Here is a 20,300-nt window from a genome sequence, read left to right on the forward strand (position 1 = left end):
ATCAAGATTCAAAATAGTTCCATCATCAATTGCCTGCAAACTTGATTATGTATATAAAATCGGCAGAAATTACAGTGGTAATGTATATATAAAATCAGAATTTGGACACTGCCCATTCCTAATGGTATGAATGGTAAGCATCCAAATTAAAGCATACATAATCTACATAGAAAATATATTTTGAGATTAAAAGACAAAAAATTCACTTCCACTTTGAGTAGAACTTGTCGTCGTTCCACATCAACATTCTATTCAACTTAATCCTCTTATTCATCTTCTTCAAATGCCAATGCCTTGGTGCTATCCTCTTCTGCAAACTAAACCCAAAGTACTGAGGAAAATCTTTCAATTCCTCCAAGCTCCTCTCCATCTCCTCCGTCAAGAACTCATACTTGGGCCTCAAATTTTCCTCCACGCTGTAACCAAAAATCGCAGGCATCCTCCGGCAGACCCTCTTGGCCTCCTCGTAGCCCAACCCTATACTCTTCAAAAACTTTATCTTCCCCCGCAATTTCTGCACTCTTGTGTTTAGGAGGTGTGCATTCAGTTTACTTGGCACATTTAATTTCTCCACCCCTAGTTTCTTCAAGTAATTCAGCGTCGGCTTCAAGCAGTACTCCACGTTCGAGAAGAGAAGTTCAGGGCAGTTAACGATCAGACCTCGCGATTCTTCTGTCGAAGCGCGCAAATCGTTGGCCAAGAATGCGAAGTTGGGTTCGAGTTCGAGGGTATCGAAGGTTGGAGAGAAGAGTTGGGGGCAAAAGAAGGCGAGGCGGGAGAAGTCGGAATCTGAAATGCCCTTGGATTTGAGGAAATTTACGGCGGCGATGATGTGAGCTAGTGCATCTGGAGAAATGGGCTTTTGGGGATTTGCAGCGGTGGGATTGACGATTCCGAGGGATTTGAGGTAGCGGAGATTCTCGCGGTGGGAGGTCCGGAACTTGATGTAGAGATGAGGAGTAGGGCGTGGAGATGGAGATAGGATTTGGGAATTTAGAGTTTTGGAGAGAAAGGAAGAGGAAGATGGAGGGAGGTAAAGGGAAGAAGAAAGCATTGAACTTTGGGGGGGGAGTTAGCCGGGAAGATGAAGTAGCTGGAAGCGAGTGGTGGGTGTCTGTGCTTCAGTTTCAGTTTTGCCTTATTATATTTACTATTAAAAAAAAAATTCTTCTACAAAAACCTTTTCTTAAAAATCCAAGCTTTATCACATTTGTTCTGTAAAAAAAAAACTAAAAGAAGAACAGGAAGGCGCAAGGGTTAATTGGGTCTTCATGAATTTATGTGAAAAGAAAATTAGGAAAAGAAATCAAACTAAAACAAGAAAATACTAAAACAAATATAAAATCAAGTAATAGAAATATATTTACCACCCAAAATGAAAAAGGAAATCAAAATCGGTAAACTATTTAGAGAAAAATATAAAGTTGAAATTAGTAAAGATATTTACTCAAAATCAACGACGAAGACAAACCATTAATGAGAAACCTATATAAATTCTATATTTGAACCATTACTCTGCAATGACTATACTCCCACTACTCCAGTATGGTAATAAACATAAATTGAAATAAAGTCTCCCAAGTCAATACTCTATTTTGGGTTCTTCTTTCTGAAGTTCAAACCGGCAAACCATCAAGGATTCAAGGTACTACTCATCTCTCTCTCATGTTTAATTAAATTGGTATAATATGTTAAGTTAAGATTATTATTATTATTGTATTTGATGCTTGCAGTTCAAAAGTTGATTGAGATTATTAGCTTTGTTGAAAACTGTTTGGTTCTTGAGAAAACTAAATAGAGTATGTATATGTCTGTGTTTCTATATGCGTGTAAAACTGAATGAAAGGTAGTTGGAGTATTGAGTTTATGATAATGTGCAGGAAGGAAGATGGAGAAGAGCATGTTAATGAATCAAGATGAAGAGGAGAAGCATTTGGAGTGCAACATCTGTTTTCAATCTCCCAGGGAGGCAGTTGTGAGCCTGTGCGGTCACCTTTTCTGCTGGCCTTGTCTCTATACATGGCTCCATTTTTACTCACCATCACAAACCCATCATTGTCCTGTCTGCAAATCTCCCATTCATCTCCACGAATTGATTCCTCTTTATGCAACACCACCAGTTTCTATCTCAGCTTCAGGTACCGCATGATCAAGACTCAGATTTAATTTTTCCGTTTTACATCCATATTATATGATTATCCCTTGTATAACCACAATGACTAGGCATTCACATCCCTGGCCGTCCAAGACCAGAAATTTCTCATCCTCCTCCTCCATATCCATCTCAATCTGGTGCGCGCAGACAACTCGTGTTCTGGGTAAGACAAGTTTCGCATTGGATCGACAACCTAATTATCATTCTGCTGTATGGAGTTCTCTTGCCAGGCTTAGTTGTATTGTGTTTCAAAGTTTGGACGCATGAAATAAGAAATGCCAATGGGTTTGGAGATGAGAAATCCGAGTTGGGTCACAGCAGGATGTTGTATAAGCATGAGGATATTTATTACTATAACCACCATGAAATCGGAGAAGGGCTGCTGCAGTCAAGTTCCTCCCCTTTGCAGCATTGGCTTTTCTTGTTTGTTGTTTGCATGTTGTTGGCAATTGAATTCAGAGTTGCAGGCTATTAACATATGAAATTTTTGGCTGATGATGTTGCAGTTTATATTTCTTGAGTTGAGTTCTTATGTTCTCGTAGTTATTGGTTGATTACTGTGTGAAATGATTTTTTTCTTTAATTTCAAAGTATCTACCTTCAATTTTTTCATCTTTTTTACATATATATATATTTATGAAGAAAAACATTGATGGAAATTGGAAACCAAAATCCTTTGAAAACTGAACATATAAACTCAAAAATAAAATTTTTTAAAGTTGTTTTCTTTGTAAAATCCCACTTTAGATCTTTTACATAAAAAGGGAAATGAATGAAACAATTAACAATTCACCCAGCTTCAGCTCACTGTTTATTTTCAAAAAAAAAAATTCGCCCAACTTCAGCTACTAATATTGTGTTTCCAGTGCTAATTTTCTTGTTGTCTATGGCAAAATCAGATGTATTCGGAATTTAGGGTTCATGAATTAGGACCTTAGGAAAGGTGATGTTTGCACCAAAAGACATCAATTTACATCTAGATCTTGACAAAGATAATTCTGAACAGAGACAGGCAACTTAATCTGCAATCTGAGAACCCATAAACAAAAATCAAGGTCCACTGACAAACACGAAGATCAAAGCTCAAATTCCAACTAACATAAAGATCAATATCATCCTAACAATTTTAGAGTACTTAGCAAATATTCCATAGTATAGATGTTCAACTACAAAAACAGTGGGGACCAAAATAACAATTTAATTTCCATCTCTTGGTAAAGAATCAGCAGAACTTCTTTCTCCAACAGTTTCACAAATCTTGAACGCTCAAGCCTGCAGTAACGAATTTATCGCAACAAGTCAGTCATTTTGATGAGGATAATGGAATCAGAACTTCTAATATTACTACAAGAAGAAACCCATCAACAGGAAATAGTACTTTTTATGAGGAGACCTTGAGTCTCCTCTATCTAGAATGCATGAGGTGATTAGTAGGCCCAATGGTTCGGTCTACTTCAGTCTCTAGTTACTTAACTTGAGGCATACCCAAAAGTGTTTGTTTCTTTTCCTTTTTTTCTTGGGTGACAACATGTTCATTTATACTCGTTTTTTGAATGACATCTTCATTTCTACCACCTTGGGTTTTAAATGTTTTTGTCTTTGCAGATCCAGATTTAAAAAAATAACGATAAACCAAAGTAAAGCAAGTTAATAAGACCTGGAGGAAGGGACTGCTTCAACTTGTCAGCCTTCTCGGAGTCGAACACACACAATGTGTACAAGTACTTGGAGCAGCGAACCTTGAACTTGACAACATCTTTGCTCCTCTTGATTTTCACTGACCGTGCATCTTTCCTTCTTGCAGTAAGGAGAAAATCCTTGATCTCGTGGATTTGCTTGGGCTATATATCAGAAATATATAAAAAGGCTTAAAAACAGCAGCAAAGAAAAATAGTAAAAGACATAAGAAAATCAGTAAAATGGTTGGCCAAGTGACAGAATGCCTTACTACCAAACCCACATGGAAAATATAACCAGACGAACAGCTAAGAAAAAAATGAAAAGTGATTGCATGATACAGAATCTCATCCACCTCATTAGCTAATGAAAGGGGATTACATGAACATTAGAACACATTATATATGAAACAAAACACTATAGATTTGCAATGATAAATGTTTTCTTAATGTTTATAGATATCCTAAAGATCAAACATCGAGTAATGCGGAACCATTGTTCTTCACGTCCCAATTTAACAACAGAGGTTCCCATTGACAACATTTTCCGCTATCAGTATCTAAATAAGCAAGCCAGACAGTCAATCCCTTCTCACATGAATCAAAACGTAGGAACTCATCAGTTCAAAGTTTTCCCTCCTTATCAACATACAGACTGTGACAACCAATAAATAATCCCAAATAATCTAGATGAATTCTTTTGATCCTTTTGCACTTTTAACCTAAATATATTGTTTTTTGTTTACTCCAGCTGACCAATATAAGGTCAGAACTAGCAAGCTATTGAAAAACCATAATTATAAACACAAGTAAGTCTATATAAAACTTTACCCACAAACTGGTTTCTGCTAAAGGAAAAAAAAAAGACGGGGCCGAGATGACAACAAAAGCAAGCACACTCTTTGACCAAGAAATGATAATCGATTACCAACACTAAGAAACATACATGCATACAAAGAAAAATCACATAAGCCATATATATATACACATACACACACACATAAAAGAGAGAAGAACAAAAAAAAAAAAAAAAGAGAGAGAAAGCCAACTTAGATCTTCGCTTATTACATAGTAGCATTCAGCATTCAAGTTTGTACTGCAGAAATAACTATGAAAATCAAATAGAGAATAAGCTATACCATTGTAACTGTGAGGTTTCAATTCCTCTTCCTTCCTGCGAAAAGTTAGCAGAGCCGCCCCAACCCTAGTATCTGCAAAGAAGTTTCGGGTATATATTGCACTCTGGTTATACCCTAATGAAAACCCAAGAACATTAACGTACTCATTTCCAATTTTAGCCCTGTTCGTAGAATATTATTACGGTCATGTCCTCTTTGATGGGCTTAATATCTGAACTGGGCTTTCAAACCGGATTATATAAAAATAAATAATCCTGCAAATATCTCCTTAACGGGATAAACCACCCAGCAATGGTCGTTATACAGACACTTCACTGCATCACCTGCCACCTCTAACCAAACCAGAAATAACCCAAATCCTAAATTCTTCATCAATGAAAGCTCTACTCCCCACGAAAACCTTAACTTCATCTCTACTCAAAACCCACGTCCTCATAAAATCTCCTCTTTATCGCGCTAGTTTCAGTCCCCGCCTCCACATTCTACGCGCCAACAAAACTCTCCGTTTCACCATCACTTGCAAGCTTAATACCTCTAAAGATGCCGCAGAAAAGGCAAAGAACATCGCTAAGAAGATTGCTTTACCAGATACTGCGCCATCAGTAGCGGAGAAGAAGGATGGGAGCAATGAGAGCGTGGAGGTTCCGACGAAGCGTGGTAATTCCGGTGGAGTTTTGGGGTTGGTGAAGAGGTTTCCTAGAAGAGTTTTGGCTGTTTTGTCTAATTTGCCTTTGGCTATTGGGGAAATGTTCACTGTTGCTGGTCTTATGGCTCTTGGTATGTTGGTCTTTTGCACTTTCAAATAATTTATTCATTTGTGACTAATTTATGAAAAGCTGTTGCAATTTGGTAGATTGGATAGTAACTAGAAGCTCTTAAAATTTTAAGAAAATCACATTTTCTTCTTGATTTGATGTGAACGGTGACTAGGATCTCTGAAGATTTAATGAGTTAGGATGAATTGCTGACCTGAGAAATGCCATTCCAGGGGCACTAGTTGTATTCTATTTTAGCTTGGATGTTCCAGAATCTAAGCTCTTACTCTTTTGGCTTCAGGTACGGTGATTGATCAAGGTGAGGCCCCTGAATTCTACTTCCAAAAATACCCAGAAGATAATCCAGTTCTCGGATTCTTCACGTGGAGATGGGTTCTCAATCTTGGGTTTGACCACATGTATTCATCCCCCATATTTCTTGGAATGTTGGCTCTCCTTGCAGCATCACTTATGGCTTGTACGTATACAACCCAGATTCCCCTAGTTAAGGTTGCAAGAAGGTTTGATGCTTTCTGCCATGCCAAGTTGTTTTCAGGTGAAAGAAAGTAGAAAAAACTAATGTTTAATGCAATTGTACGATATATATGTAGATGGAGCTTTTTACATTCAGCTGAGGTTATCCGAAAGCAGGAATTTTCTGAAACCCTGCCAAGAGCATCAGTTCGAGATTTAGGTGTTATTCTGATGGGAGCTGGATATGAGGTTATAATCTCATATCCTGATGTTCAATTATCTTATTCCTTTTTCCTTTTAGATCTTTTGTCATTCTTTTCCCTTTTTTTAAGAAATTTGAATACTTACATCAAATATGTTTGAGCTTATAGTGTGTATAAGACAACAAATATATGGGGTTTTGATAGTTTAAACATTTTCTATTTGTTATGGGTGTTTAACAGGTGTTTCTAAAAGGCCCTTCGTTGTATGCCTTTAAGGGGTTGGCTGGAAGATTTGCTCCTATTGGAGTACATTTAGCAATGTTGCTGATAATGGCAGGTGGAACTCTTAGCGCAACTGGGAGCTTTAGAGGTTCAGTCACAGTTCCACAGGGGCTGAATTTTGTGGTTGGAGATGTCTTAGGCCCATCCGGTTTTCTCTCCATCCCAACCGAAGCTTTTAACACAGAAGTTCATGTTAACAAGTTCTATATGGACTACTATGAGAGTGGAGAGGTAGATTTTGGCTTTGTTCTGTCCAGAAAACTGCATAGAGGGTGCCCTGCAAAAGAGTTAAAATTATTCTATATCAGTGCTCTAGAGTGTTTGAAACCTCCCGATCATTTTCTCCAAGTTGTTTGAAACCTCCTGACCGTTATCTTACGACGTTTTTTACTTTATTTTTTCAATTGATTCAACAAAAAGTTTGATAGTTGGCTTTAAGAATTTATCTACTTTATAATAAGGCACTCTCTTTATGTTTTCATTATAAGTGGTTGATCTTAAATATCTTAATATACTTCTTTCCTTGGCTTTTGGGTTTCACCAATACTAAGTTCTTACTTATATGTTGTTCCATCCTACTACAGGTATCACAGTTCCATACTGATCTCTCACTATTTGACCTCAGTGGGAAGGAGGTTCTCAGGAAAACAATTAGTGTAAATGATCCCTTAAGATATGGTGGGATCACCATCTATCAGACGGATTGGAGCTTTTCAGCACTACAGATACTTAAGGATGGTGAAGGACCATTCAATTTGCCTATGGCTCCTTTACAGATCAACCGAGATAAAAAGCTTTTTGGGACTTTCTTACCAGTTGGGGACGTAAATTCTCCTGATGTCAAAGGAATGTAAGTATGTGTTTCTCATGTAGGCTCTCTTTAGTACCAACGTTTCAATTTCAGCTTATACTCATTTTTCTTTTAATTCCCAAAGACAGTCGAAGGAAGCAAAATGAACCTTGGCTTTTAGAGCCTGTGAAGTGTCCTTTAAATGTGCCTTTCTATCACCTCCTATATCTGTATCCTTTTAGTTATATTTTCTGCATTTTCCCCAGAACTGCCTACAATACCCTTTCCTCTACACCTCCCTTGTAGAAGACAGCATACAGAAACTCTTTCTGCATTTTTCATCGTGGACATTGTCTGAGTTGATTATGCACAGTTATCTTGAGAATCCAAGATCAGTTATAATCTGGTTTTTGATTGGCTATTTGCAATAAAGAGCTATCTGCCTTTGGTCCACCTTGATAACTTGGCTTAAATTCCATTTCCCTGCCTATTTCCTTTTGAAACTTCAGATCAATGTTAGCTCGTGATCTACAATCAATTATCCTGTATGCTAAAGATGGGAAATTTGCTGGAGTTCGACGACCAAATTCCAAGCTCCCTATCGACATTGATGGTACAAAAATTGTCATTCTAGATGCAATTGGCAGTTCTGGTCTTGACTTGAAGGTAACAACTTAAAAAGCTTCGAGACCAGTTTTCTTTGGATGCATAAGTTCATTCCTGTAAATACTAAACCTTTTCCTTGACAGACCGACCCAGGGGTGCCAATTGTGTATGCCGGATTTGGTGCTCTTATGCTGACAACTTGCATCAGTTACTTATCTCATGCACAGGTAAAACTTTGATCTTGTTTCATGCAAGAGTTACTTTTGTACTTCTGCCGAGAATGTAAGAATATGGACCGAAGTACTTTACTATTGATTATTATATTTTCCAGGCACTACAGCCTTTATGAAATTAGGTTCTTAGATCATATGCTTCCTTTACTATGACTGTCCTGCTACATTATTAAACTACAATTCGAGCTTATCAAATGTAATTTTTTTAACTACTTTGTTCTATTGTCGTCCTGAAGATATGGGCATTACAACTAGGAAATGAAGTAATTGTCGGAGGGAAGACTAACAGAGCCAAAGCTGAATTTCCTGGTGAAATGAACAGTCTGCTTGATCAGGTTCCTGAAATAGTTGAATCCTCTATTTCCGAGCAGTCTGCTAGTACTAGTGGCTAATTGAGGGATCTCTGCAAGAAAAAAAGAAATTTGTGTGACGCTTGAGGCAAACCAGTATCCCTCCTGTCCAATTTGATTGTCCAGCTTGCCAATTAGCAAGACACTTGATCCCGGATAACTGATCGCGCTAGATTCAGTACTTCAGCTGAGGAATTGTGTTCCATATTTCCAGTGTGTAGAACTGTCCTACCCAGGGCTGAGATTCCGAGCCTTGAGGTTGTATGCTACCTTTCTCAGTTACCAAGTTGCTTATTCTCCTTTGAGATTATATGCTCTCTTCCTCTGATATCAAGTTGCGTACACCCATATAAAGTTCTAACCATAATGATTCAGAAGCATTAGACTGTAAAAGATTCATATATTGAAGTAAATTTTTTATTGTAAATGATCCATATCTTGAAATAAAATACTATTGAGAATACTTGAAATTATACAACTCTTTCTCTCTCTCTCTCCCTCTCTAAACATAAAGAATAGCATGCAGGCACGCTCGTGCACACACACACACATTGAGATGCACCTAAACACACATACACGTAGGGATACCTGAACCCATTTGCATCGGGGTGTCATCTTGGATAAAACATAGGAATCACCATTTATTTGTATTTCCAGGACGATAACGCATAGGACCAACTTATCCTTTCATCATTCTAGTCTAACCCTTTCACACTGCAAATCATCCTTCACTTCACCCTTTCATTCTTTTGAGAAAGAAGACCTACATTCATTCAACACGACAAGCACCATCCTGAAAAAGCAGAGGTCATGAACAATCATCCTTCACTTCTTGAAATCCAGCTTTGGAAAAATACTTATTTTGAGGTCACCACAATTGTCTCCGTATAACAGGATATCACTAGGATCAGGCTGGTAATTTCTAGCTGCTGCCTTGATAAACATATACATATCAAGACTCAGCCAGAGAGTTTCAATGTTCTTAACTTTGCACATATATATTGTTGAAGAATATAATCAGGAATGTTGGTTCTTTGTCTTCTCCGGGTAATCGAATTGTTTTTTCTTTCTTGTTTTGCACTTTTCAATCTTTATAATCTTTTGCATTTTTAATTGAGTCATTAGCAAATTCACCCTCAAATCTTGAATACATAAAATCATTTGCATTCTGCATCGACCTCAAGGGCTGATACATCGATAATTGACCTGTTATATTATATTCAATTGTATACTTAACTGAACCCATATGTCTAATGTGTATGTGTGTGTGTATACACAGAGAAAGAGAGACATGTCGTGTTATGTACACATCTGCATTTATAGAAGCAGGTTTGACACAGATGCACGAACCACTGATATTTTTCATTCATCTTGTCCGGACAGCAAGACTTATATGGAAGAAAGAAAAAACAAACAACTCTTTTTCGAAGCAAGAAACAAACAACTTGCGGTCATATAAATTTATGAGTCTCATATTAAACTACTGGAAGTTACAAACTTTTATTTCTCAAAGAAAAACAAGTTATAAACTTTTAAGTGTATATGGAACAGTTTCTACTACCTTCAATTATACACCAGACAGGGTTGAGTAATCAAACTCGACACTGACAGGGTGATGTGTACATCTACTGTAACTAAATACATTTTTAAGAATATTTGTGCCTAAATTTATGCCACCTGCAAGGCTTCTTCACGCTTGATGTTGAAAACCTTGTTAAGTACCTCCTCCACAACCTGGTTTACTCATACAACCACAAAAAACAGTTGATTATTCAATTTTGATGCTAGTAGCACTAAGAAAAGATCACCACAAATTAATCCTATGGCATAAAACTGCAAATGACTCTTCGCTATAAGACAGGTATAAGGGCGGGCATGTTGCTCCAACGAAAGACAACATCATGTAACTTAGATTTAAGTAACAGCCAGGGAAAAGAAGAAAATGAAATAGATGAGATCATGGGTAAGCCAATTACCTTGTCGGGTGTAGAAGCACCTGAAGTAATACCAATCGTGACAGGACCCTCCGGTAGCCAGTTTTCTTTCTCAACCAACTCACCATGCTAGTTAATTAAAATAAATAAATAAATAATATATCATGAAATTTCAAAACTAGGTTCACAATTTGACACTGTTTGGAACAAATGATTTCATGAAACAGGGAAACAAATCCACATTTTACCATTTAGAATACGGATTAAAGTGTGATTTGCAAACAAAGATGCACATTTTTTTTGTGAATTCGTTGATCTAAACATAGTCTACATTTTATTTTCGAGAAAGCTAAGATCTATATAATCAGGTGAAAAAATATGCTTTTATACTTACATTCAGTTTATAAGCTATTCTGTTTCCTGGACCTATTCTTTGCTCACTATCAATCCAATATGAAGGAATTCCACGTTCCTCTGCAATCTCCTGAAGATGTGAGGTGTTGCTTGAGTTCCATCCACCAACAACCAATATAAGATCCAACTTTTCCTCTACCAATTTATACATTGCATCTTGTCGCTCCTGAGAAAACAGAAAAGAATTTGCTTTAATATGGATTAATACTCAAGGTAATAATTTTGCATGAAATAGAAAGGATATTAGAAGAAATGAAAATCCATTTCTATTTATAATGCTACATTAACATGTCATAATTACAAAAGATCTAATGAAAACAAGATTATGGAAATCACAAGATTAGGAGAGAGAGAGAGAGAGAGAGAGAGAGAGAGAGAGAGAGAGAGAGAGAAAGAGAGAGAGTAATACTTGAGTAGCATCACAAATTGTGTTGAAGCTCATGAAATGCTGATTAATATTTTGAACCCCATACTTCTGCATCATAGTTCTCTCCAATAACTTTCCTGTAGAAATGAAGAATAATTTCAATACGAAAAAACACAGTTTGTGCTTAACAGAAAACAATATGAATAAGATGCCACTGCATGCAACAACCAATCTCTTCCGTTTCTCCTTTGAGCATTGTAGTTTGATTTGCAATGCCGAGCTTTTCAAGATCACGATCTGGATCAAATCCCTCTGAAACTGCAAATTTAAATTTCTGGAGACAAGCCGGTAGTTATTTCAATAATTGCATAAAGCATAAGGTGCTTGACAATCAGGAGCAAATTTATAACAAAAAACTTCACCTCTAGAAATGCCTCCTTTGTAGAGCTAGATCCATTGAGTTCACCCCCAAGAATGTAATCACACACATACATTGCCTGTGTCAAAGTTAGATATTCATAGATTAGAGAATATAGTAATTGAAGAGTTATCATTCTGTTTGCTGTATTAAGTAATTATTACATCTTTCAAAATAGGGGTGCAATTTACTGCAATAAATCGGACAATTAGCCACCATTAGGACATACCTCTGTCATATTCTTCACAATAACATACTTTCCCGCAAAAGATGCAGTTGCTACAGTTTCCTCATGGGAGTACTTACCATGAATAATCGAAGTGTACTCTTTCATCTTGTGTTTCTCTACAGTGTTCCAAACCTTCAAACAATTTTAAGCTTAAGGATATTACTGACAAGAATATTCCCAAAAAAGCAGATGCTAGATATAAAATTAAAGAACTAGGAAAAGAATGTCATGGTAGCCGCTCGTTAGTGTCTAACAGTACCTTTGCTACCCAAGGGCAAGTTGTATCAACTACTTGTACTTTCTTGTCATCCAAAATCAACATCTCATCCACTGCAGCCCCAAAAGCAGGCAAAATCACCACATCACCCTTGTCAACAACATCAAACTGTTTCTTCCCTTCTTCAAGAGGAATATTTTGAACTTCCATCTCCTCTAATCGCTGCCATAGAATGTGTAAGAGCATCTCTAATCATTAACTGAATTTTGAAACAATAAACAAGAATGGTACAAAACAAGTTTCAAACTCAAGACATAATTCATGATGATAAGTAGAAAATAAGGTTTAGAACCTTATTCACTGTTGGATTGTGAATGATTTCATTAGTAATCCAAATCCTCTCTTCCGGAAATTGTTTTCTCGCTTCATAAGCAATCTGGACAGCCCGTTCAACTCCCCAGCAAAAGCCATATGATTCTGCCAGTTTTACTGTGACATTCCCCCAGGTGTACTCATTTCCATTATCTTTCAAAGTTGTTATTATATCACCTGCATTCCAAAAAATGATTAGCTAAACTAAGTAAAAATCCAATCAAGCAAGAAAAAATTTACAATTCGCAAGTGGCAACAGGCTTTTAATATAGTAAATTCAAAATAAACCTGTACTTTGCGCTAAAGCGAGTCAAAAGTTCTGCCACCCTACAAATGAAAAAAGTTTGGCTAGACAACCCAGGCACTAGTTAGCAATTAAAAACCCACCAATCTAGGATATCAGGCACGGAAAAAACTGCTTCCCACAAGTAATGGAGGCAACAGGTAAAGTAATCATTTACCAAAGCAAATTTTGAAAATACTTAACGATCATAGGCAACATATGCATCTGATATCCGAGCTCGTAACTAATGGAAGGAAAAAAGCCCGTTCCTTGAGTAGTAGCAAGAAAATCAAAGACCTTTAAATCTTCCGCAACTAGTCCCGATAAATGCTCTAAGAATCCAGAGCTAATATCCACTCAAATTTTAATGAGTCTCCTACTTAACAGCCCCGGATTATATCTTTTTTCTGTAAACAAAACAGCACCAAATCCAAAAGTCTGATCTTTCACATTTTCTCAAATTTTAGTTCCAAACATTGAAGAACTTCTCCCCCAAAATAAAATATATCCATTCAATTGCAATTCCATTTCTCATTATTTTCCTCGCAACCAAACAACAAAAACAGTCAAACTTAGTCAACTCAAATTAAAAAAAAACTTATCTACAACAAGCATCGTTTCTTCATTTTATCGGACACCAAACAGCTATCAAATCGCAATTCCTGGTAGTTCGAGTCAACTAATAAACTTAATCAAATAACTCCTCCCACATCCAATCAAATCCGTAGTTTAGCTGTGAAAGAATCAAGAGAACTCACTGGTGTACTCTTGGTTCATGAGCTCGAGAGTCTCCTCCTTGCGACCGAACCCCTTTTTGTTATAATTCTCACTTCGCGTGAAGTTCTTCCTGAACACCTTGGTGTCGAAATTGGATTCCACTGCCACCGAATCAGAAGGAGACTCACCGCCGGAGCAACGAACAGAACACTGCTTCCGACGTCCGAGAGCTCCAATTCCCAAGGAATTCTCCGGAGAGAAGGCGTCTGTGCGGACGTAGAAGCGGCATAGTTGCAGAGAGATAGCCATTGCGAGAGAGAGTTAGAGAAAGAGGCGCGTAGGCGACCGGACAGATGTAAAACTGAGCACCTAACTTATGGTTCCGAATTCCTCTCGCTCCTCCATGTGTATTTATCGGCCAGTTGTCGGGTTCTTTTTTTCTTAAAATTATAATTTTTCCCCTGTATTATAATTCATTTTTGACTGGCTTTATTTTAGGGCAAAAAAAAAATATTATTAATTTTATTTGAAAATAAAACACATCAATTTATTTTTTTAAAAATGAAAATAAAATTAAAATATATATATGTTTTATATATATATAAAAAAACCTAATAAAATATTATTATTATTAATTTTATTTTATTTATTCATTTGGATAATGATTGATTTGTTGTCTTATGGGACGGGAGTCGCAAACTTTTGGTGCGATTCCAAATTAAATGTGATGCTCGTTTTGGAACCTACACTTAAATGAGTATTTTGTAATTTGTTCAATTTATAAAATTATAGATTCAATGAATTAGGTAGAATATGGATACGGGTCTCACGTATACACCGAAAAAACGTGATCTGTCGGAATTTTTTCGAGTTAAGAAAATAAAAATTTTCATTAACTTCGCTCGTTATATAATTAAAGTAACTTTAAACATATTTACATCAAATTTAAATTTTTTTAAAATAATCTACCATTGTATAAAAGATAAATATAAATTAAATTTTTTAAAAGATATAATTTTTTAATAATTTAAAAATAAATTTGTATCTTCTTTTAGTAAATAAGTAATAATTGAGTAAATTAACAAAATTAGTCAATTGTAATAAATTGCTTTGATAATTATTAGGTATTTTTTTAATTAAATACCATAATTTGCAATATTTATACTAATTATTATAAATTTAAATATATATTTTTTAATAAAAAATTAAGATAATTAAATCATTTTTAAAAATAATTTAACTAATTAATTAAATCAATAATAATTTTTTTTTTAAAAAAAACCCAAAATTATCATATTCATAAAATTTAATAAAATTAAAATTATTGTGTTGGCTTTGTAACCACAATCCTCACCATATATCAAAGTTTGTATTTTTGTCACGCGGGGCCCATCATATCCTCGTGCTGAAAAATGCTCCTCAAAAATAAGATCGTTTTACGTCCTCCATAACTTTCCATTAGTGGTAATCTCACAGCAGTCCCGGCAATGGAGAGTACCCGCTCACTGCAGTCACCTGCTGTAACGACGGTATCATCCTCTTTATCCAGACCTGAATGCAACGTAAAACCTCATGGCTTTGTTCAGTTCCTCAAATTTTCCAGTTCCAAGAGACACCCACACGGCAGGAAGCTCAAATTCGTTGATTACAGGGCTCAATCTTCAGGTATTCGTCAGTCATTCTACATATTTGACCCTCCTGTGAAATGGGTATCTGTTGGCTTCTATTTTGACAGGAATTATTAGTTTTGATGCGTTTAATTGCTATATCAGAAACTGACTGCCATTGCTTGTATATAAATGAGAGATTATGATTTGAAACTAAAAGATTGAATATCTTCTTGAACCAATTTGGTGTAAAGTTCCAGAACACTGCTTTTTTTGATGAAGTAGAAAAATTTAATGAGGAACTTGCATTTTACATGAAAGATCAAATGTTCAAGAATTTTGCAATTTGCTGTTGAAGTCTTTGCAATGTCAAAATTGTAGTATGCAAGTGTCTGTTAATTGTTGTGCGTACTGATAATTGTTGTTTGTTTTTTTTTTATGATAGGGTGAGTTTCGTTTATAGGGACTGATGTTTATACGCGTTTGGGTTTTGTCTGATTAGACTCCAAGAGAAATATAATGTGGTTTGAAATCTAGGGAAGATATATGTTCATAATATAAACATTCAATGCAGAACACAGTTTTGTTTTTTGGTTTTTGTTCTAAATGATAATGTAAAAACCAGGGAGTAGAAATACAATGTGGCTTGCTATTTTGTGTTTGTACATTTATTGTTCGTTGATATGTATTCGTTGTTACGTGCTGCTATCTCCCCTGTCTGCATGGCAAAGTGTTTCTATTCGAGAATGTCTTTTTTCTTCTTGGAGGGTCCTGAGCCTAAACCATGATGATCTTCTAATAATTTTTCGGTTTACATAATTTATACATGTCAAATATGACAAAGGTGCATTGAAGGTTAGCTCAAAGGCAGTCGAGGCAATCCCCAAGAAAGAAGAATCTAAAGATGATGATCTTGCCTTTGTTGCCGGGGCTACTGGTAGAGTTGGCTCGAGAACAGTAAGGTCATTCTCTGCTGCTCACTACCTCAGTTGTAAGCCAAATAATATTCAAATTCGGCTATAAGCTTGTTTCTAAAGTTCTACAGGAATTTAAAATCTTCTTCAGGGAGCTTCTGAAACTTGGTTTTCGAGTCAGAGCTGGAGTGAGGAGTGCTCAGAGAGCTGAAAGTCTTGTACAAGTACGGTTTTGGTGAAGTATTTGCTTTTTTGTCACCTAGGTCCCCTAAACTTTCTATAATCTAAGTCACAGTTATCTTGCAGAGTGTCAAGCAAATGAAGCTCGATGATGCAGGTGAAGGAGCTCCACGTAAGAAAAGAGAGCTTTGAAATACCAAAATTTTAACCTTATTCTAGCTGCTCGGAGCAATCAAATGAACAACATGTTTAAACGTGAAATAGTACTCTTTATTGTATGCTCTCTTAGCAAGTAACAGGTTACTTTTGGTCTTTAGCCCAGCTGTAGAAAAGCTTGAAATTGTAGAATGTGACTTGGAGAGACCAAATCAGATTGGACCAGCGTTAGGGAAAGCATCAGTTGTTATATGTTGCATCGGTGCTAGTGAGAAGGAGGTTTTTGACATTACAGGACCTTACAGGATCGATTATCTTGCTACCAAGAACCTTATTGATGCAGGTAATAAATAAAATGCAGAATCATTTACTTGTGTGTTTACTAGTTCTAATTTCAGATGAGTAATTTTCCAGACCAATAAAATTGATAATGATTCTATGTTTTATGATATTTTCTGTGCCTACATATTTTGAAATACAATGAAGAAGTGTAGAAATCTAAGAAAGACTCTACTAAAATCGCTATATCATTGGTAGTTTTGTTTTTCATCTCAGTACCAGTACACTTATTTTCATTGTTGTGAAACATGCTAAAACTTGATTGTTTATTCTTATATGCAGCTACTGCTGCAAAAGCGAACCACTATATTTTGGTTACATCTTTGGGAACAAACAAAGTTGGATTTCCTGCAGCTATTCTCAAGTAAGTCCAAAATTTTTCTACCCACCAACTCTTTAAGATATCTGTTAACTTTGCTGAAAGGTAAGCAGAAAAGAAAATTAGAATACCTGTTCAAGTCATTAGAACTACTGACAAGTCCTTTCCATTTAAGCTTATTTTGGGGTGTCCTGATATGGAAGAGGAAAGCAGAAGAAGCTCTCATAGCTAGTGGTCTTCCATATACTGTTAGTGCCTCCAGAATTAGCTGAATATTTACTGGATTCCTGGATTTTGAGCACATCTTACGTTGAGCTTGATTACTCGTCCTAAACTTCTTCAGATAGTAAGACCTGGAGGAATGGAGCGGCCTACTGATGCATTCAAGGAAACACATAATATTACCCTCTCGGAGGAAGATACTTTATTTGGTGGTCTGGTGTCTAATCTTCAGGTACTATTCCTGTAAATTTTAACCGTAATTGATTAGTGTCAGTGCTCTATCTGTAAGAAAAGCAATGAAGAACAAAAGCAAGTTCTATTGGCAAATTACAGATAGCCGAACTCATTGCATGTATGGCCAAAAACCCAGGCCTTTCGTACTGCAAGGTGGTGGAAGCCATTGCAGAGACAACTGCACCATTGACTCCTATGGAGGAACTCCTTGCAAAGATTCCATCTCAACGTCCTAACATCTACCCAGGAAAGGTACATTTTCTTTCTCTTGACAGAGCAGGGAGCACTTTCTTGTTCATGAACTTTTTACATACTCCTTTCATATTGCTGACAGTGTAAGTGTCTCATCTATAATGAAAAACTGAAAAAGCAAGCAAGAGAATATATTACCTTACTTGTAGTTGTAGTGATGCCCAAGGAATTCCACTTCATTTGGTGCAAGGATTTTGTTTGTACATGTGAATGACTTTCAGAGGCTGAATATGACTTTTTCTTTAGTTATGGACTATAGGAATGACACTCAATGAACAAATAGGGACTAACATCATTGCAACTTCTAATATGAAGCCATTTTTGCTTGCGTCATTTTACAGGACTTTTTACTTTCTATGCATCATATTGACATAACTCAGTTTCAGTATGAAGCTCATATCAACCAGCATGGGATTAAGGGTGAGAGAGATCGGGTTTATGGCCACAGCATGATGCCCATACCCATCTCTCACTTATATCCTGCTGTAGTTGATGATCAATTGATCATGGCATGATAACAGTTATGGGGAAATATGTCTTATTTTCTTGTTTACCTGTAAAACTATTAGGAGCCCTTTCGGGAGGATTAGACATCTAGTTTTTTTCTGGTGTCATCAGGAATCAGTTGATGCTGTTAAACCTGATCCAGCACCACCTAAGAGCATCACTGCTGAGGAACCAAGTTCTGTCGTTGATAAGCAACCTGCACAACCAGAAGTAATGGCAGCAAAGCCACTCTCTCCTTACGTTGCGTAAGTCCTTGTGTTTGCTATTGATTGTATCATGACTCATTAATTGACAAAGTAGTGACATATCCTTTCCCTTCATTTTTAAGCTATGAGGATCTGAAACCACCTACATCTCCAACTCCAACTCCCAGCACTGAAGCTGATGGCTCCAAGACTCCGTTGACCCCAGACGAACCCAAAAAAGTGATGCCTCTTTCCCCCTATACAGCGTAAGTCAATTTGTAACCATTTCATTCTATATCAGGTACATGAACACGTGCTTAGCAATCGAACTCGCTTTGATAGTTATGAGGATTTGAAACCACCTAGCTCTCCAAGCCCAACAGCAAGTGGTCCTAAGGAAACACTTACCAGCACTGCAGCAGCAGGAGAGGAAGCATCATCACTGACTGGAGGCAATGATGTTGCAACAACTTTGGCTGTTAGTGTTGTTGAAGAAGAGACTTCTCAGAATTCAACCTGGTATCATTCACCGTACCACGTGTAAGTCCCTGAGGATTAAGTGGCAGTTCTGCTTTAGTGATCTACCATTCTTATTTGATTTTTAGACAGACAACATCGAGTTTGGAGTATAATTTGTATTATGCTTATGGATATGCCACCATATACTTTCAACTTGATTTGGATATTTGACAGTTATGAGGATTTGAAACCACCTAGCTCCCCGAGCCCGACGCCAAGTGGTCCCAAAACACTATCCAGTGCTTCAATACCAGGAGAAGATAAATCTCCACTGACTGGAGGCAATGATGCAGCAAAAACTATTGCCAGTGATGTTGCTGGCAAAGAGACTTCACAAAAGCCAACCTTCTATCATTCACCATACTATATGTAAGTGTTAGTAATAGCAGTAGTAGTGATAAATCTGATATGGGATAAATGCTGTTTTACCATATAGGAGCTAAATACACTTTAAAAAAAATGTAAGAGCAGATTACAGTTTAGTTTAGGAGTTTGATTCTCTGTCGTTTACATAAAACTATTAGTTTTCTACATGAAGAATAATGAGTAATTCAGTGAATTAAGCATCCAGTGTAATCTGTTTCCCCACAAACAACCAGGTACGAAGATTTTAAGCCTCCAACATCCCCAATTCCATTGCCAAAGAAATTTTAAGAGGACAACTCGTTACAAAAAATGCCAAGGTAATTAATTAATTATCCTAAATCTTTCATTTGATACCCCTTCGTCCTGAATAGAAATAAATCCTGCATCGATGACAAAGTTTGAAACACATGGTTGTTGCAGAACCTACGAAGTAATGATACGGCAGGAATTGTCCGCAAGTTCGGTTGTTCTCTCACCAATGAGAGACAAGCTATTCAGATCATGGGAGTTTTATGATACGAGAAAATATTAATATTAACTTATATGCATTTGTTTCATTTCTGGGATTTACCAGTTTCATGTATGTCTGCAGTTTCTAAGCATTGTTTGGATGAGCTACATAAAATTTAAATTTTTTTTGTAGTATTAAGTGCAAACGGCATGGATGGTGTTCTTGATGTTTTTGTATAAGACGATATTTTTAAAATAAAAATGAGCAAAAATTAGATTAATTAGTGAGGAAGTAATTTTTCGTTTAATTATTTTTAATTTGATATTAATATATAATTGTATTTTAATATTTTAAATATTATAGAATAATGTGAGATAATTGCACTTTTAAAATTAAAAATTAAATAGGGAGAACTTATATAAACTAAAAATAAAG

General features: G+C 36.3%; 5 protein-coding genes across 8 annotated transcripts; 2 read left to right on the forward strand and 3 right to left on the reverse strand.

Annotated features, from left to right (window-relative positions):
• Position 1: 1 nt before the first annotated feature.
• LOC110813726 (Mitochondrial transcription termination factor family protein) lies at positions 2 to 1,198 on the reverse strand. The gene has a single exon (XM_022040969.2). It carries the CDS (start codon positions 1,052 to 1,054, stop codon positions 203 to 205), a length of 852 nt encoding a protein of 283 aa, XP_021896661.1. The 5' UTR covers positions 1,055 to 1,198; the 3' UTR covers positions 2 to 202.
• A 1,974-nt stretch (positions 1,199 to 3,172) lies between these two features.
• Positions 3,173 to 5,120, reverse strand: LOC110813764 (large ribosomal subunit protein eL38z/eL38y). The gene is made up of 3 exons (XM_022041020.2): positions 4,971 to 5,120; positions 3,813 to 3,996; positions 3,173 to 3,427 (listed from the first exon to the last, which is right to left on the reverse strand). The coding sequence occupies exons 1-3, from the start codon at positions 4,971 to 4,973 to the stop codon at positions 3,405 to 3,407; spliced, it is 210 nt and encodes a 69-aa protein (XP_021896712.1). The 5' UTR covers positions 4,974 to 5,120; the 3' UTR covers positions 3,173 to 3,404.
• A 107-nt stretch (positions 5,121 to 5,227) lies between these two features.
• LOC110813762 (cytochrome c biogenesis protein family) lies at positions 5,228 to 9,141 on the forward strand. Of its 2 annotated transcripts, XM_022041019.2 has the most exons (8): positions 5,232 to 5,747; positions 6,027 to 6,246; positions 6,337 to 6,448; positions 6,643 to 6,915; positions 7,269 to 7,534; positions 7,984 to 8,140; positions 8,224 to 8,307; positions 8,550 to 9,141. In XM_022041019.2, exons 1-8 carry the CDS (start codon positions 5,345 to 5,347, stop codon positions 8,703 to 8,705), a joined length of 1,671 nt encoding a protein of 556 aa, XP_021896711.2. In that variant the 5' UTR covers positions 5,232 to 5,344; the 3' UTR covers positions 8,706 to 9,141. The 2 variants fall into 2 exon arrangements, with proteins under 2 accessions (XP_088077979.1, XP_021896711.2); XM_088221853.1 differs by lacking the exons at positions 7,984 to 8,140; positions 8,224 to 8,307; positions 8,550 to 9,141 and adding an exon at positions 7,624 to 7,977 and having other exon boundaries at positions 5,228 to 5,747.
• Positions 9,142 to 10,138: 997 nt separating this feature from the next.
• On the reverse strand, positions 10,139 to 14,038 carry HDR (4-hydroxy-3-methylbut-2-enyl diphosphate reductase). Its single transcript, XM_088221854.1, has 10 exons — positions 13,656 to 14,038; positions 12,595 to 12,791; positions 12,285 to 12,464; positions 12,026 to 12,157; positions 11,801 to 11,875; positions 11,607 to 11,712; positions 11,421 to 11,515; positions 10,992 to 11,177; positions 10,640 to 10,726; positions 10,139 to 10,397 (listed from the first exon to the last, which is right to left on the reverse strand). Exons 1-10 carry the CDS (start codon positions 13,921 to 13,923, stop codon positions 10,332 to 10,334), a joined length of 1,392 nt encoding a protein of 463 aa, XP_088077980.1. The 5' UTR covers positions 13,924 to 14,038; the 3' UTR covers positions 10,139 to 10,331.
• A 969-nt stretch (positions 14,039 to 15,007) lies between these two features.
• On the forward strand, positions 15,008 to 20,145 carry TIC62 (NAD(P)-binding Rossmann-fold superfamily protein). Of its 3 annotated transcripts, none has more exons than XM_088206300.1 (15): positions 15,008 to 15,279; positions 16,066 to 16,183; positions 16,287 to 16,359; positions 16,442 to 16,487; positions 16,638 to 16,814; positions 17,093 to 17,174; positions 17,305 to 17,377; positions 17,473 to 17,583; positions 17,685 to 17,837; positions 18,456 to 18,589; positions 18,673 to 18,769; positions 18,831 to 19,069; positions 19,223 to 19,417; positions 19,648 to 19,731; positions 19,812 to 20,145. In XM_088206300.1, the coding sequence occupies exons 1-14, from the start codon at positions 15,102 to 15,104 to the stop codon at positions 19,700 to 19,702; spliced, it is 1,731 nt and encodes a 576-aa protein (XP_088062426.1). In that variant the 5' UTR covers positions 15,008 to 15,101; the 3' UTR covers positions 19,703 to 19,731; positions 19,812 to 20,145. The 3 variants fall into 3 exon arrangements, with proteins under 3 accessions (XP_088062426.1, XP_088062425.1, XP_021896773.1); XM_088206299.1 differs by having other exon boundaries at positions 15,009 to 15,279; positions 19,835 to 20,145; XM_022041081.2 differs by having other exon boundaries at positions 15,012 to 15,279; positions 18,673 to 18,795; positions 18,872 to 19,069; positions 19,835 to 20,145.
• Positions 20,146 to 20,300: the final 155 nt, after the last annotated feature.

This window comes from Carica papaya, chromosome 6, assembly GCF_054855325.1.
Source record: "Carica papaya isolate Zhongbai chromosome 6, ASM5485532v1, whole genome shotgun sequence".
Lineage (NCBI taxonomy): Eukaryota > Viridiplantae > Streptophyta > Magnoliopsida > Brassicales > Caricaceae > Carica > Carica papaya.